Source organism: Falco peregrinus, chromosome 4 (assembly GCF_023634155.1).
Source record: "Falco peregrinus isolate bFalPer1 chromosome 4, bFalPer1.pri, whole genome shotgun sequence".
Classification (NCBI taxonomy): domain Eukaryota; kingdom Metazoa; phylum Chordata; class Aves; order Falconiformes; family Falconidae; genus Falco; species Falco peregrinus.
In genome coordinates this window covers 6,928,647-6,946,737 of record NC_073724.1, presented here as the reverse complement: position 1 = coordinate 6,946,737, position 18,091 = coordinate 6,928,647, and the positions used below count along the sequence as shown (strand labels likewise).

The following is an 18,091-nucleotide window of genomic DNA, read 5'->3' as shown; positions in this document are numbered from 1 at the left end:
TATCTCTGACTAGGTGGAAAACTTTGAAATGATCTACCACATTTTGCAATACAAAAGAAATATAAAGAACTCTACTGAAGACTCTACTTCTGACTCTACCTCACAATATTTGGAAGTTTGGGTTTATTAAAACCTACTGTATGTCCATTTGATTTCTATCACCAACCTTGGTTTGGCATCATTATAGTATACCTGCCATTGTAATATTCCCATTCTCTATGGTGTGCCTTGTGATACTTGCTTCAGTCACAGCTGACCCAGAAGCCATTGTGTTTCTCTGGGGCATTGCCTTACAGCAATAAAATTAATATATAGCATGTATATTCATCATGTGATTATTATCTCTCCAGCTTTGGTCTTGGTTTTCTGCTCTGATACCCAAATGGTCCAGCTGTCCTTTCCTACTCCTCCTTTTAAGAAAGTCACAGTGCCTTTCGTTGACACACAAGCTTGTTTCTCTTGAATCTGCACTTTAATAGTGCCTAGTACAATCATGTCCTAACTGATTCCTCTTGAAATGATCCCACAGAATGTGTCACAGTGCAGAAATATCTGGGAGAACGCTGATTATTCACAGCTTCATTTTTACCTATGTAGATTTTGATGCTGAAATTATTTATCAATGCAAAACAGCACACATCCACCTATGCCAGCCCACACAGAAGGTCAAAGAGAACAAAATGGCTGAAAAAACCCAAACATAAAACAATTCAGTTTTTAAAATATCATTACAGAGTTACAATTCAAAGACAATCGGTTAAACCACTCTCAGTTTCTAATCAGCTTACTTTCTTCCTCCATATATACCTATTCCCTGTTCAGGTCCTTTAATAAATGCAATGGAAAGCTACTACAGATACTGTTGGGGCTAGGAAGAGTCAAGTCTGAGCGAACCAGAAACATTCACAGCTAAAATTTGGATTGCTGAGTAATATGTTTTGCTGATTCACAGAATGGTTGAGATTGGAAGTGCCCTCTGGGGGTCATCTTCTCCAATCCTCCCCGCTCAACCAGGGTCACCTGGAGCAGGTTGCCCTCAGGACCGTGTTTAGACAGCTTCTGAATATCTCCAGTGTGGGAGACTCCAAAACACCTCTGGATAACACGTGCCAATGCTCAGTCACCCTCACAGTGCGGTGTTTTTAAAACCCAAACCATCATAGTGTGGTTGAGAACCACCACAGTGCAGTGTTTCTCAAAAGACAAAAAAATGTTTCCTGACATTCAGAGACCACCTCTGTGTTTCAGTTTGTGCCCACTGCCTCTGCTCCTGTCACTGGGCACTGCTGAAAAGAGCCTGGTTCTGTTTTCTTTGCAACCTACCTTCAGGTATTTCCATAGACTGGTAAGACCCCCCCCCCGAGCCTTCTCTTCCTGTGGGCTAAACAGTCCCAGCCCTCTCAGCCTTTCCTCATAGGAGAAATGCTCCAGTCCATCACCTTCATGGCCCTTCACCGGACTCTATCAGTATGTCCCTGCCTCTCCTGTAATGAGGAGCCCAAAATTTACTTTGAGTGTGGACTCACCAGCACCGAGTCAAGGGGAAGGACCTCCCTTCATCTGCTGGCAATACTTTGACTAATGCAGCCCAGGATACCATTTGTCTTGGTGTCCTCATCCAGGTCCTTTTCTGCCAAGCTGCTTTCCAGCTGGGTGGTCCCCAGCATATACTGGTGCATGGGTTGTTCCTCCCCAGGTGGATGACTTATGCTGAACTTCAGGAGGTTCCTGTCAGCCCATTTCTCCAGCTTGTTAAGATTCCTCTGGATGGCAACATGGCCCTCTGGCATATCAGCCACTCCTCTCAGTTTTATGTCATCAGCAAACTTGTTGAGGGTGCACTCCACTGACAAAGAAGTGATCCCCTCCAACTGCAAAAGTGGAGTTTAAATCAAAAATACAAAAAAGTGCAAATAGCAGAGAATCTTCAGTTCTTGAACAGTAATAACAACACACGGTTATTTTCCAAACTACTATTTGTAAATAAAAATTTACTTATTAGAATCGAAAGGCAGAGAGGCAGGGTTAACAAACCTCTTGGGACTTTTTAGTCACTTTTAGTTATGAACTGGAAAAGGCTTGAATTTCTGCAAGGGCCAACTGGGTGAAAAGACCAGTTTGGTAATCCCGTTGAGGGAGGTAAAAGTACTGTTGTGCATTAAAAACTGACTAAAAGGTAAATGCACATATTGCTGACAAAAAGTACATAGCAAGGTGAAACAATGCTCTGTGTTACGATCACTGTTTGATATATTTATTAAATGGAAAGGAAGCAACTGAGGACCACGATCCTCACGCTCTTTTCCCTTAAAAAGAATGCAAATCAGGTAAAACTATGCTTAAATTGCAGCAGAGTAAAGCAAGTGTATGGAGGAAGGTAGGGCAGAAAATCAGTTCATAAATTATTTTGGACTCATCTAAACTTTTAAACAATTCAGAATTTCATATAACAACAAAAAAAAAATTTAAACAAATTAAGGTTCTACATAAGACAAACTACATTATAAAACATTCAGACCTCCAGGCTAAAGCCTGAACAATCAGATGAGCAATATGGTAATTTGTTCATTAACCTTTACAATGTATGTACCATGATCCATCTGAACCAAGAATGGAGGTACAAATGCAAATCAGGAAGAAGACTGCCTGTTGTCAGTAAATTTTAACATTATCTATGTGCCATTCTAAATGTCAACTGCTAATCAAGCCTAATCTATTATTGATTTTCTTTTTTGTTTTCAAAATACCTGTCTGTAGCACCAGTTTCAATCAGCTTTTATTTCTTGAGGCACACCTCTCAAGTATAACATACTTCTATCAGACTATAGCTGTTAAAAATAATTTCCTAATTTGCTCTAATATAACAGAAAGCCACTAAGGCTAAGGCTTCAGGACATTACTTAAAATCAAAACTACTTCTTAAAAAGGAAGTAAGGAAAATTATTATTAGTAAAGTGAATAGGCTAAGCATTACTGGAACTTTTGATGTATTGCGGCAACATCAGGTGTGCCATGAAAAAGGAACGAAATGGGAAACTAGGTACACGTGTGACCTCCGTTCTAACTATGGTTATAGCTCATGTTACTTAACTCTCTCATCTTACAACAGTTTTTTTGCCTCTTCAACATTTACCAAACTAAAATATTCTGTTTCAAACCCTATGTTTGAAGTGGACTTCTACAAAAAAAACTGAAAACAAAACTGCTCAAACATTTCCAAGAGCAAGAGAAGGGAAAATATGTTCTGCATCTTTACTTCAAGAACACTAGCATTTCTGTGATTTGAAGCATCCTGACAGATATTCACTGATGTCCTTTGCTATAAGCTCACATTTACTCAAACTGAACATGTTCTCTACAGCAATTTGAAATTTTGGCTCTGCCAAAGCTTATGTACACTTACTGCATTCCATCCTTAGCAGACTCTGTGTATCAGTTTGACTGTGCTGGTACTGTTACCACGGAGCAACTAAGCATACTCCATACATACATAAAATCTTAGGGCTGCAAGGCTGCACGGGATGGTCCAGTCACTGTATCTTCCAAGTCAACAGGTACAGAAAGCTTTCTTCTCATTCTCTCATCTCATTCAGAGCTCAGAGACAGTGGAAGGACAAGGAAACCAAACAGCCTAAATCAAATGCAGCAAAATGAGGAATGAAACCATAAAAAGCAGAAATTAAAAGGAACTTGTGGGCACTGATGGACAGACACCTTTTAGCAGAGGAGTAAGGCTGAGAAAGAAAAAAAGAGGAAAGAAAAGAAAGGACAACTGAAGTGATAAAAAGAGCCACAGAATATGAGGTCATGGCCATCAGAGCTCTTATGCAACCTAGCAAGGACAGCCCTGGTACGTTACCTGAAAATGAGCCTATTTTACTTGCAAGTTTCAAAATTCCTTTGCTGCTTAACATAATCTACTGGCAAGCTGCATGCCTTCATTACCATCTAATGCTTATGCCATGGAAGATGGCATCTCTCTTGCCTTAAGTAATTCAGATCATTTAGTAGAGGATTACACTGCTAATCTAAACAAACCATCATCCTACGTGAATGGCATGTGAAGAAGGAGAGAAAAAAATGAACTTTTTAAAATATAAAAAATTGCACTAGAAAAGGAAATTTTGTATTAACTACATTTTTATACTATTGCAAGTCCCACATTTAAAAGTTAGGATAAGCCAGAACTGAAGCAGTCCCTGTGGCTCACAGTCTACATCAAAGACAGCTAGTTCCCAAGCCAGTGGGAGCCGACAGCTCTGTGGGCGAGCTGGCCAAGAGTTCTGTTGTGAGTGGAGGCCTTGACTTCAGGAAGGCTGTTAAGAGACCAGGTACAGAAAATGGTAAGAAAGTTTCAGGTCTTTAATTTGTGTGGCACAAATCGACTTCATAAGCATTCAACATTTTGACACGCTGGGTTATATCACGGATTTTTAAAACAAGGACAAAACGTTCCTTGTAGAGAACAACTTAGTGAAATACAGGAGGGAAAAAAAAATAACAATTAGTTTCACTGAAGACTACACTGAAAACCAAGGTGTGGTATCTACCTCTGAGCACATAAAAAACTAACTCCTTGGAAGATGCACTGGGTGTCACAAATGGGTCACAAGCTTTGGCCTTTAACTCTTCTCCTTAGTTCAGTGGCTATAAAGACACAGAAGACTTGCTCAAAAGAATATTGTGAAAATAATAGTTTTGAAGTGATTCAACACTGAAAAAATAACTGCATGCAGCCTAATATTTGCACAAAGCCATGTATTAAATGTCGGCTACAAGAAACGTTGGACTCCTTCCAATCACCAAATGCATTCATTTCTCTACACTAGATGAGATGCCCTTTAGATAGCCTATAGAAAAATGAGTATATGATAACATCATTATATTCATCTGCATCAAGAGGAACCATTAACATGACATGGAATACCATCTGATTTCCTCATTGACTTTTACAATCCCAGATTTCTTCAGAAGCAGTTTTTCTCTAGCAGACCTTTTTTCTTTGTGCAGTATACACAATCATTCCTCCTCCTTTGAATACAACACATCTTTATCACTTCCAATACAGGCAATTTTACAAAAGCAAATTCTTACCCTTAGCATGAGATCCTTCTCTGTATTTCTTAAAGAAGGAAATAGCTAATTCTGAAATTCTTAGTGTGGAAATCTATAACTTAATAACCTTTTTTTATCATATACCAAAATCACAGGGTAAACGTTCCTACTGCTGTCATAGCATCAACAAGAGTTTGGGTTTCCACCACAACTGATGGCAGTCTGAGTGCGAGTTTGGCTGAGAAGCTTACATGTACCACACCTCTCATCATGTTTCTTCATTCCTAAATACTAACAGTATTCATATTTACCTAAATTAAATGCCCCTCTAAAAAATAAAGTCCACTAAACTGAATGATTAAATCTAACATAACCCTCTGCGTGGGTGTTCCTGCTGTATTATTCTGGCATGCGAGCATTTAGCAACTCCAGCAATACAAACAGAAGAAATCTAACAGAGTCAAAGGTTTTACATTTCCTTTACCTTCCCCTTCAAAGATCTTCAGCAGCCAGACACAACAGGCACAACATGAAGGACTATGCAATTTTACGTGGCCCCACTTTGTTTAGCAGAAAGTGCTGGATCCAAACCACATTTTGAAATATGAATCCCTCATCTAAATGCTTTTCATGCAATCAATTTCCAGCCACGAAGAATGGAAGCGCTACAGAAAAAATGGCTAGGCCCCCTTTCATATATTTTTTTAATATGTCCAAAATATAGTTCAGCAATTTAATTCTAAATTTTTGCAGAATTTCTCCTATAGAATTTGATTTTAAACCAGCAGCTGGAACCCACTGGGAAAACTGGCCCAGGAAATTTCAGGGAGATAATCACTTTTACCAAGATTAAAATGCTACTGCATTATTTTACAGAATGCTTTCCAATTCATTCTTTTATTCCTTTATTTTAAGCCAAGAAGCAACCAGCAGCCAGAGAATACAAATTACAGCAGCAAGCGCGCTCTAACCAAAGGTCCCCAGCCAAAACAAATCACTCATTACATGCATCAATGATACTGTTTGCTATATGTGACTTTTCCCCTTTTCTTCTAGGTGCAGAAGCCATTAAATGGATTGAGACAGTAGAGATCCCAGTAAATACACCTTTCACTATGTCCTCATTCTGTGTGTACCTTCACAGTAGCTTGTTACAGATGGTGCCTACTACCCACCTTTTCCTTTGCGTGGAAGTGACACAGCACTGATTTTAATCAAAGCTAAAACCTGTGTAATTTCAAGAATCTGTTGCCATGAAGGAATGCTGTATTACAAATGCAGTTAACATATCTGTATATTAAAATGTTCACTCCGGATTGCTCATGTTACTGCTTCTCACACGAGTATTGCTTATGCTATTCAACAGAGCTGCCCTGCCCTGCGGGGAGCTGCTGTGCATCTAGCCCTCATTAATCTGGTATTGCTCTTTTTGGAGAACCTGTCAGCAAACAGTTAAGACACCTCCAAAGACTGCCTGGAATTCAGTCAACTTAGAACAAATAAAACCACCTCTCCTAAAAGGAAAAAAAAAAACAAAAAACAACCAAAAAACCAAGTCTACCAGCTTCTTACAAATCTACCTAAACACAAACCAAGAATTTCTGTTAAAAGAGTATTACACCTTTAAATTCTTGTTTTTTCCTAGAGATATTAAGTAGAATCTTAAATATGAGCACAAACAAAACAGGGGACAGTGGAAGAAAAAGGGAAAGTGGACGAAAGGCGATAACAAGAAAGACTTTTTCCACGTTTCTTATGGTGGGATGGTCTTGTACCAGCTGGTACAAGGAATAGAGACCCATGGACAGAGGCCAGCCCTGGACAGGCAGCTTCCCCCACAGCAGCCTCCTGGAGATCCTGTGTGGACTTCTGGGCTGCACCAAACCCCACGTTTCCCAGAAGAGGATTTCAAGCAACATTAACACCACAGTTAAGGAAATGTTAAGGGTCACAAAGCTGGTGACCAAGTGAATGAAGCATGGCCGCCTCTGGCGGGTAATACAAAAGGAATCAGGACCCCACCTTTCCTCAGAATTTCAGCTTGTCCCCTTCTTTGCATAGAGATAAATCACAGTGACACAGAACTTTGAGCCGTGGTGCGGGGTTTGGCAGAGAAGCGTATGTGGGGAGAGTTAGGGATATAACCTCAAAAACATTGGGACAACTTAAAAATAGATTTTATAGTAACCCATTCCTTACAGATTTTTGAAGAACAGGAAAAAGATTCAAAGCTAAAGTTCTTCATTTTAATTGACCTTGTTTCAAGTCTGTTTGACGTTCGTCGTTCGTACAATTTATTCTATGTTGTGTTATATCATTAAGACTTTTTTAATACTAAATGTTTCTAGAGTTTTGAATCAAGATTTCCGAATTGTTGTTAAATGTGAATGTCACCTTTTTATATTTAGAGATTTTAAATCCTGAGATTATTCCACAGAACATTTATTTTCAATCTAGATATAATTTCCCCATGAAATAAATGTTTTTGAATTTTGAAAAAACTGATCCTACTGGGCCACCAAAAGAAATGTCAGTTAAGAATATTACAGCATTTTCTTAATCTAGTCTTAGTTTAAAGATCGAAATACCCCTACTTTCTTTAAATACACATAATAATTATTGAGGCTTTAGGTGTTTAGAATGTGGAAAGATTCATAAAGCAAAGTAATAGTATCTGCTAGCTTACAGGTTGAGGCATTTGTTTTGTTGGGATGCTTTTGGGTTGCTCTTTGTTAATATAATGGATTAGCAAGTTTCAGATATCTTTATAAAACATGGAGTGGATTTAAAACCAAGACTGGTCTCTAAGCTGTGTTCTGTAACACATTAAAATTAGTACTTACGTTAAAAACAGATGCTGAATTAATTGAAGTGACTTCTCTTTGATGCTTACCTATTTTGAACAGACTTATTCTTAGATGTGGGAACGATCAATAACCTACCTACACAAAAGAAAAAAAGGTGTTGCAAGATTGATAATGAAAGCATCCTTGGAACTAGTATAAGGATTGCTGGAATAAGTAGTAGGCTGGAAGACTAACTAAGGGGATTACAAGAGACATAAACCAGCTGAAGATAATGTCACTGTTAAATTTTACAGGCTTTTGTATGGTCTGGAAATATTCTGCCAGAAGAGAGAGTGATAATTATTGACAAATAAGCACAGAAATGGAAATAAATGTTTACAAATGCATTTTAAAAGCCCTAAAAATAAATTACTAGATAAAAATATAGTTCTTTATGTTTTTAACAGGTCATACAAACCTATTCCAAGTAAGAAAAAACCAAACATTAGTACAAAAATCCTGAATTTTACAGAAGTTGCCAAGAGAGAAATTCACAAAACCAAAAATGATAAGGAAGTGGCACTCAACAATTAGAAAGTAATCTAAGAGAAAGGTCTGGAGAATCATTTTCTCATGAAGTTGAGTAAGCTGATTTGTATAGACCAGAAGGAAATCCTGCAAACAATTTCGCATTTTTATCATGCAAGAGAAATCTTTTCAGTAGTAATTCTTAGTTCCAACCCCTTATCATAAATACTGGTATATCATTTACAAGTTCAAAACCAGCTTCTGAAGATACACTGTTCACAATAGATCCTTTTTTGTTGACCTCTCCTGCACAATAACATGGTTCCTGGAGGTCAGCAGAGATTTTGGACAAATACTTTCTTTCCCTACTTGTCTGTTTCCACACTATTTACCATTTTCTCTCTCTGTCACAGAGTTCAGCATGTCAAGGGGCGTAACGAAGGACTAGCCTCTTCTTATGTCAATGTGCAGTTAGAAAAATTCAGTGATCCTCACGGAAATGTTCCTTCCACCTTACACACACAGCTGGTATAAGAATGTATGCTAACATAGCTGTGCTATATTGGGATATAAAAAAAATGAAATGCTTCTCATATTGCATATTGTATCAGTTTCTAAATATCACTAATCAGTTAAAGGAGTTTTAAACATGTTAGGGTTTTCATTTTTTTCAAAAATTGCCAACAAATCGAATATTAACTTACTCTATATCTTACTGACAAATAATTTACTGAACTTTCAGACTTTCCTGAAATCCGCAAGTGAAAAGTCTAACATCAGATACCCTAAACAAACCCATCGTTCAGATCTAAGTAATCTGACCTAAAAACATGTATCTGGAAACGCAGAGGAGATCTGCATAAGAAAACACTGAATTTCCTGCATGCTTTTTCCTTCTCTCATTTGTAAACTACTTGACTTGCCAAAAGAAGTGACACCTGGCCAAAAATTAACTGTTAAATGCACACGAGGATAAGAATGGTCATCCTGGACCATTCTCAAGTGTATCTGATCCAATACCGAGGGCCAGTTTGAGAGTAGCCAGCGGGAGATGTTGAAAAGGACCGCAGAAGAGTAGGCAGGTGAGGTACGGCCATCCCCTCTGTGCTGGTGTCAGTCCGGTTTCTAGGAACTACACTGGCTTGTTTCCTGCTGTAGGCAAGATGCTGGCTGAAACTGGAAACACTGCTCCCTGAATAAATCATGAGAGATGGAAAAACCACTGCTCACTAACTGTCAGCTGCTCTCTTAAGTTTGGCTTTCCATACCTCCTTGTAACATTTAGCTTAAATTTTGACTTGCCGCCTTCCTCAAGAAGGCCACGTTGTATACTTTTGGAAACACTTTAGTTCCCCTGTGGTGCCTTCACACCCTCATGTTACATGAGAACTACTGTACTGACCTAGTTTTAAACTGTATCTGCTTAAGCGATACATTTTTTAATATTTCCATACCGATCATTCTCATTCGTCCAAAACAAATTATTAACAATATCCAAACAGCACTTGGTACTGCCAAATACAACACCAGGAATATATCACGAAGCATTAACTGCAAATTTGTGCATCTCATACTTATGGCACACAAATCGAGGCTTTGGGATAACAAGTCATTCTATGCGTATCTTCAGCTTCAGAGGTTCCAAAGTCTTCATTAGCACTCAAATCTATATGGAGGTGAGATGCGTGGGTAAAAATATATTTTTTAAAATTTCTTAAAAGCTTGAAACTGAAGTATGATTTTGCTCATGACTTTACATACTTAAAAGGGAATGGCACACTTTTACTGCAATGGTTGTGTTTGTTCCATTCTCTCATCTTTCCGGAATGATGAAAATGCTCACAAAAAATACTTGCTGGAAAACTTAACATCAAAATCCATCAGGATGAGTACAACACAGGCTGCAGCACAGCCTTCTTCACAGTACCTTAAGTCCTCAAAGTAAGGGATACCCTCTAGCAGTGAAACACCAGTCTCATTCAGAGAGAAGTTCAGTCCCCACAGACACCAAGTCTCCTTATTGCTACAGGAAAATTCTGAGTGCTGTATTCAGAAAGAGTGCTTAGCTGTGATGGATTGCGCTTATGTAAAAATAAATATGTGAATAAAAATAAGCCAACTTCTTTGAACTGATGAATAACTCAAGGTCATTAGTAATCTGTCTGAGATTTTAATACCAGAATCAAAAAGCTTTATTACCTACTTTGAGCTACCCAATTTACATCTAGTGTAATCACTGTGAAAATAAAGGCTATACAAATTTTGGAACTTAAATTTGACATTATTTCTTACCTCGGGGTTTGGGTTTTTTGATATGAGGAAGAAAATTAATGCAGGTGCCTTTTAGAAGGAAGCACGAAAAGACCAACCTTGCATAAGCTGACAAGATGTATCGATACCTGGTAACTGAAAAAGCAACAGCCTGCTTTTACAGTTCACCGGTAGACCTGACGCATTATCAACTCCGTAAGTTCTGTAGTTTACTTCAGAAATTAATCGTCTGGTGTCATATCATTACAGATACAGTTTGAAAGAAACCAGGGTGAAAATATTATTTCCATTTTACATATATGTGGAAACATACATGCATGGATGCTTAGCAAAAGACACGGTCAAGCTGTTACCTGATGCGACCTTTGTCTTAAAAGGTCATACACGTTTTGCACAAAGAAGTTCACAGCTCAGATGCTATTATTATCTGGACTTCAAGGTTTGAGAGCAATTGTCTAATTCATTGCATTCTGGCAACCAAACAGCAATCCCACAACACAGGCTGAAATCCTGCCTAATAATGCAACTTGTTCATAACTGGATGTCATGGACAACTAATGAAAATTTAGATGAACATGCAAGCACTCATCCTACGCCATTAATTAAGGCTTATGTTCCAAGCAGTTTGGTTTCAGACTGCAGTGGTACGTTGTTCCTATGCAGCTCCATGGCTATGCCTACCTACAGGGTTTTTCTAGTAACAGCTAGCCCTTGGCATGGTCATAATTTGTTTTTGAACTTACCACTCCATTAAGATGAATGAGTAAATTCACTTCCCTGTCAATAGTATTGTTTGTGTCTGCCTTGCTACAGATACTGTAAAACGCCACGCATTGATTTACTGGGTGAAGAATGACAACCTAAGAGTCTTGGAACTATATAAAAAAATACATCTTTCTGTTTGAATAAAACGAACAAAAAGATTAATCCCAACACAGTAATAACAATAATTTATAAGACTGGAGTATATTAATTCTCTGAAAATCCCTCTTTAATAAGAGGAAATAAACCATTAAAAATGAAGTGGAAGGGCTGCCTGTTTACTGTGCCGGGTTAATAAACGTATTCCCCTTACACCTTTTTCTCCCAAGCAATCAAGAAACCCATACAAAACATTCCTTTCCCATTTAGTATTAATGCTGGTATGTTTGTAAATACAAAATAGAAGACTAAATATATCAGATAGTAAAGCCAATCTAAGTTTTTATTATTATTACTAGTGAAAACCCCACAGCAAACATGTTCCCAAGACGTACATTCTGAAGATATCACCTTATGAAAATTTCAGAGTTTGTTTGGGGGTGCTTTTTTCTCACAAGATTTCAAGAAATTCTTTACAGCTGGGACTCCCAAGTGTTAGTAACTGGCATTTTATACTTACACGTTTAAGTGTTTACACAATGGGCAACTTCTTTATTGTACTAATTTTCTTTCATCCAATTCCTGGATTTAAAGAAATTCATCATTAAAAGTAGACTCTTCTGCTAGCATTTTATTAATCAGGTGGGGGGGTGCGTTTTAAAGCACCTGTATTAATTCAATAAATTTTCGGTTTGCACATGCTTTGTTGAGTTACACTTATTGTTTGATTTCTATGGTACAATGACAGTACCAAAGACAAGAGGTCGCTCGTTTCATTGTACGTTTTGAAACAAGGTGCAGAAAGAGAAGTTGTTCAGAAGTTAGGTAATTCATCAATACTTATACAGCCAATACCTCAGTACCTGAACTTGTTGAGAAAAGTTATGTCAACATCAAAAAAAACCACTTGACAGCCTTCTCTTTGGCCTAAATTGATTTTGGTAACTATTCCCTCCCACCCCTTTTCACCTAGTTTTTAAAACACTATTTAAACAATACTAATTTAATCCTAGGATATCAAATACTAGTTTAGAAACCTAAGCTGACAAGTATTACTTAATAAAAATTCTTCACCTTTGATGCAGACACTGTGCCTCGGTCATTCTATAACACAGTGAATAGATTTATTGTTTTTTTAAACCACATTCATGTATCTTGTTAGGCCTTGTGGTAACATAGCCGACATTAGCATGCACTAATGAGCGATAGAAAAGGAAAAAAGCTATGTTGTGCTACTTGGAAAATCTGACATTTTCTAAGACACAAGTAAGGGTAAAATCTAATACAGCATTGATACGACTATGTTATGCAATTACAAACTGAAATTATTCATCATGTTTAGTGCACAAGAGGTAAAGGAACATCCAGGCCACAAGTGACCCTGATTGCCCAGGGTATCTGTGGCCATACCATCATATTTTTCCTATCTTCTAGATACTGTATTCTCTCCTCTTACTGTTACCCGCAGGGATACAATGACCACTGAAAACAGATTGTAAAACAGCAGTGTGAGAATATATGAACTACAGATCCGAGAGTACTCCACAACTGAACCCAGTTTGTTTTCTCTGATCGTCACTTTCCACCATAGCTGTTTCCAGCCCTTTCAGTAACAGTGGGTGAAATAATTACTGTCGGAAGCAACATAGAGGGCTACCCTCCAGTCCCCACATTTCCACTCACGTCACACTAAAACTCCGTCAGATGGAAGCTAAATCATACAAAAATAATTTTAAAAGTAGGTGAGACACTCCCAATTTAGGAATAGAGGCATCCTACATCCTCCATATAAACAGAGAGATGTACATCAAACAAACAGTTAAGGAAAGGCGCTGCTCTATCCAGATGTTCAATAACATATATTGATGTTTCACGATCAGTTATAAGGTTGTTGGTGGGTTTTTTTCAGTTCTTCATAAGAAAACCCGATATCCTCTGGATGTGCTGTGCATTTTTATTTTTCTAAACAGGACAATTCCCTTTAATCCAGAGGCATTTTGCTGAAACGCACAGTTTACAACCTAAGGAATTCAAAGCCTGCCTTCAGTAAGAGACGATGAGCACGCACCTGTGACAAAGCCAGCCTTGAAATGGTAATTTATTTTTTTTTTCGGACAATCACAGCGTAGCACGGCAAAAGGGGGTGCCAAGGGCAGGACTGGGTGCTAGCTGGGTATTAAGGGCAGCTGGCTGAGGGGGAGCGATTCCCCTCGGCGCACCGAGCTCTCGCAGCCCCGCTCCGCAGTCGCTCTGCGTTCGGCTGGAGCTAAGTTAAACCTTAAAAAACACATTTTAAGTAAAAAAAAAAAAAAGAGCCGATGGTACCGCTCGCCCTCAGCGGGAGGTAACTGCCGTTCCGCTGCTCGGTCCGGGCAGGGGTGGCCGCAGCCCCCGGAGGGGCGAGGGGCTGCGGCACGGGGAGGGGGATACCAAAGCCCCTCTGCTTCGCTCTCACCAAACCCCCAACTTTTGGGGGTGGCGGGCACAGGCGGCACGAAGGGGCGGCGGCGCCCGGTCCCCCGGTCCCTCTGTCCCCTCTAGCGGCCGGGGAAGGGGGGGGGGGGGGGGGTGTGTGCAACACCGGGGGGATACCCAGCTGCTGAGCACCCCAGCGCCCCGACACCGGCCTCGGCAAGCACCCCGCTGCCCCGGGCCGGGCGGAGGTGCGGCCCCAGGCCCCTCGCACCCTGCGGCCGCCGGAAAGTTAGCGGGAGCCCGCCCGCACCGCAGCATCCCTCCCCCCCCCCCGCCTCCATCCCCCGGCCGCCCTTACCGTGGTTGCTGGCGACGTGACCGGCGGCGGCGGGGCGCGCTGTCAGCAGGGGGAGGAAGAGGCCGACTCTCCAGAGCAATCCCCTCACCTCACAACACCCCATGGCTGGTGCCCGCCGAGCGCCCCGCGTCCTCAGCCCGCCGAGGCTGCCCGTCCTTCTTCAGGCCGGCGGGGAACGCCGCCGCGGCGCCCCCGCCCGCCACCCCGCCGGGGTCCGGTGCGGCCCGGCCGGCTGCGCTGCCTGCACTGCCGCCGGGGGCTGCCCGGGCCGGGGCGGGCGCATCCACCGGCGAGGTCCCGGGGCACGGCGGCGGCCCGGAGGGCGGGGGCGCGGGCAGCCCCCACTGCCGCCCCGCCGCGGGAGGCGGCGGCGCTGGGAGCCGGGAGAGCTCCGGCAACTTCGAGGAGGCGACGGCCGGGGTTGGGGCGGGGGGCGGGGGCGTCGCGCTCCGTTCCCTCCTCCGGCTCCGGCCGGTGGCACCTTCAGCCCCGGAGAAGCGCTCCCGGCAGCTTCAGCAGCTTCCTCCGCGGGAGCAGCCTCCTCCCCCGTCCGCGCCGCACGGCCCCCCGCATCCCCGGCCGGAGGCAGCGCCGAGGGGCTTCAGTTTCCCACGGCGGAGCGTCTCGCCCCCCGCCGCCGAGCTCCCGAGGCGGGAGGGGGACAAGGGCCGGGCGCCTCCTCACGCTCCCGAAGGCATCAAGGAAACTTGCGGGGCGGCATCCCCGGCCCCTCCGCCGCCGCTCCCCGGCGCTGCCGCTCGCCCCCTCTCAGTCTCTGTCTCTCCCCCTCTGCCGCGGAGCAATCAGAAACCAGGCGGCTCTGGTGTGATGCTCGCTGCTCCCTCCTGATTTGCGTGCCGCGCAGCCGGCTGCAGTTTTTTGGTGCCGCCGCCGCTCCCCTGCCGCCCGCCGAGCGATCGCCCCCTCCGGCGCGGCCGCGGGGCCGCCCCGCTGCGCCCAGCCCGGCGGGTGCCGGCTCCGCCGGGAGGCCAGCGCGGCCCCGCGCCCCGCCAGCAACGGGCGGCCCGGCGGGGGCGGCGCGGGGAGCGGGGTAGGTAGAGCCGCTGGAGCGGCGGCGGCGACGGCCCCTCCTCAGCCGCCCTCCCGAGGGGAGCGCGGGGGTGCGGAGCGGGGCGGGCGGGAGGCGGGCGAGGCGAAGCGCCCCCTCGCCTCGCCGCCGCCGACAGCCCGCAGGTCAAATGCAGCCGGTTCAGCGCTAGAGGGGGTTAGCTGACAAGGCAAGGCAAGGGGGGAAACATTAAAAAAATAGAAAAAATAATGAAATAAAATAAGCAGCCCGGCCGGCGCGCTCCGCTGAGGAAGGGCCGCGGGGTTCGGCCGCTGAAAGGCGGGCGGCACCATGGGGCGGGGGCCGGACCCGCCCGGGGCGGCCACCGGCCGGCGGGGGGCAGCGGCGGGAGCCGCTCCGGGAAGTTCCGCCGCGGGGGTGCGGGAGGGAACCGGGCGGGAGCCGCCCGCCCTTGGGCATCCCCGGAACACGGAGGCTTTTTTTGGGTTTGGTTTTTTTTTTTTTTGTATTGTGGGTTTATTTTGGGGGGTGGTTTGATTTGGTGGGGTTTCTTAGTTTGTTTGGGTTTGTTTGTTTGTTGGGGTTTTTTGGGGGTTTTGGTTTTTTTTTTGGGGGGTGTCTATTTCTTTATCTATTTATCTATTTATTTATTTATCTATTTTAACTTTTCACTCAGGTCACAGGTGGCCGGCTGGGGGTTGCGCACCCCCGGCAGGTCTCCGCCGAGGCGGGGGGGCAGCGCTGGGCGCTGAAGCGCCCTGCCGAGAGTGCACCCCACATAATCCATCGAGCATTGCCATTTCTGGGGGGGAAAAATCCAACCCCCGACGCGTAGGAAGGTACTCATAGCTATGTGACTGACTGTGCATCTAAAATCAGGTGTCTAAATCCACACGCAGGAGAAAAAAAGCTGATTCCCAGGGCTTCTGAGTGAATGCAAATCCCACTGAAGTCAATGGGTAACGCATCTACAAGATCCTGCACCAGAAAATATCAAAGTTCCTGCTGAGGTGCCTAAAGAAATGTTCAGAGAAGCTATATATATATAAACAGTTACTTTGTAATGCAAGAATAAAGAGTATTTTTAAAATTTTTAATTTAAGGATTATTTTCAAAGGGCTTGTTCAAGGAGCAAAACCAGCCCAGGAATACATATCTGGGGAGTTTTAAAAGGATTTCTTTAGATTACAACCTACAGTAATGTAAAATTTCCCATATTTAGCTGTATTAACAATGTCCTGTAAGGAAATGAACCTTTATTCAAAAAGAAGGTAACGGGAAAAGCTTCAGGAAATATTTATAAATATGAGTACTTTGCCTTAACTTCACAGGGTGGAAAAGGAGAAAGTTCAATTTCTAGGATCTGGGGTTGGACTAGACGACCTTCAAAAGGTCACTTTGAACCCAAACTACTTTATGTTTCCATGGTTCCGTGTCACAGTGCTGTTCTGTTTTAGGGTTAACACAGTCACAAGGAAAGAAGTGCAGACATTATGAGGTTAGCTTTTTTAGGGTAATGGGTGAGAACTCAGGTTTTTCTTCTCCATTTCTTGGTTCAGTAGTAAGATGCTTCTCAAACAAACCACTAGAAAAAAATATTGTAGGATACCATATGTAAAGATCCCTCAAATTAAGATGAGTCATTTGGGGCCTACGCACAATGGAAACCACAGCTTGTCTGTAACCTCTGAAAAACACTTTTCATGTGTTAACGCAAAAGGGCAATTAGCACAGCAAAAGTAAACTGAGGTTCCTTCCCGCAATTAGCACAGCAAAAGTAAACTGAGGTTCCTTCCCTCGCATCCATTGTGTGATATGGTTTGGGGCTTTTTATAATAGGCTTTCCTCAGACAGCCCTAGTAACGCATGTGTATATGTGTTTATGCATGTGTGTGCACTCTCCACATACTTGTGTGAACTTGTGCATCTCCATGGTGCACACCTGCATACACCCCAGGTGGGCATGCTGCACATTACGCATCCTTACTTGCCATGAATGAAGACAAATTAGACTTCTTCCAGGAGCTTAGAAGGTCTGGCTTACCACTTCTTTTGCTTTTACATTTCACGTCAGACTAGAGCTCAATCCAAGAAGGGAGGCAGTGAAAGATGTGACAGGAGGATAGACAAAACCTTTTTATGTTTCCTCTCACACGCAAAGCACAGCTTTACCTCCTGGTAGCCCTGAACTCCACAAGCCACAGGAAACTCTTAGATAACGAAACAGCTAAAAGGGTTTGCATTTTCTCTGAAGTGTCCCTTCACCCACTTTTAACAAGCTACAGAATTTCCAGGGGAACAACTTCGAAAAAACACCGTTCATTAACCCACAATGTTACCAGAAAAACACCTACAGATTAAATTTTTATAACCTTGTGTATTATCTGGAATTCATAATTAAATCTTAACCACCATGCTTTAATCTTTCAAATGTATGCAAGCATGCTAAACGTAACAGAGGACAGCAAAAATATTAAATATAAAAAGGTTGAGTCCTATTTGTATACCCATTTGTTTCTGGAATTTAAAGCCACTTAGTATTGTAAACAGTGCAGCAATAAATTTTGTAAGAGATAATTACACCAGGTAAGACAAAGAAGAGGAGCCACAGCTTGAGTACTTCCATCCTCAGACTTCTGGAGAGTATGTTTTCTTAGAAGCAAGGAAAACCACAATTTGGTCTGTCCTGGGAACAAAAAAATACCTATTCTACTTTTATTTTTATTTTCCTAAATAAAGGGATCATCTTTCTGTTCAAAAGAAACAAACAAACAAGAAAGGAAGTAT

At 42.6% G+C, this 18,091-nt stretch overlaps 1 protein-coding gene across 2 annotated transcripts in view; it reads right to left on the bottom strand.

Moving 5' to 3' along the window:
* EPHA6 (EPH receptor A6) overlaps nucleotides 1-14,407 on the bottom strand; it is a 513,074-nt gene extending 498,667 nt beyond the window's left edge. For both annotated transcript variants that reach the window (XM_055803065.1, XM_055803066.1), the window contains exon 1: nucleotides 14,275-14,407. In XM_055803065.1, the coding sequence (XP_055659040.1) occupies nucleotides 14,275-14,377 (103 nt within the window). In that variant the 5' untranslated portion in view covers nucleotides 14,378-14,407. The remainder of the gene's footprint in view (nucleotides 1-14,274) is intronic.
* Nucleotides 14,408-18,091: the final 3,684 nt, after the last annotated feature.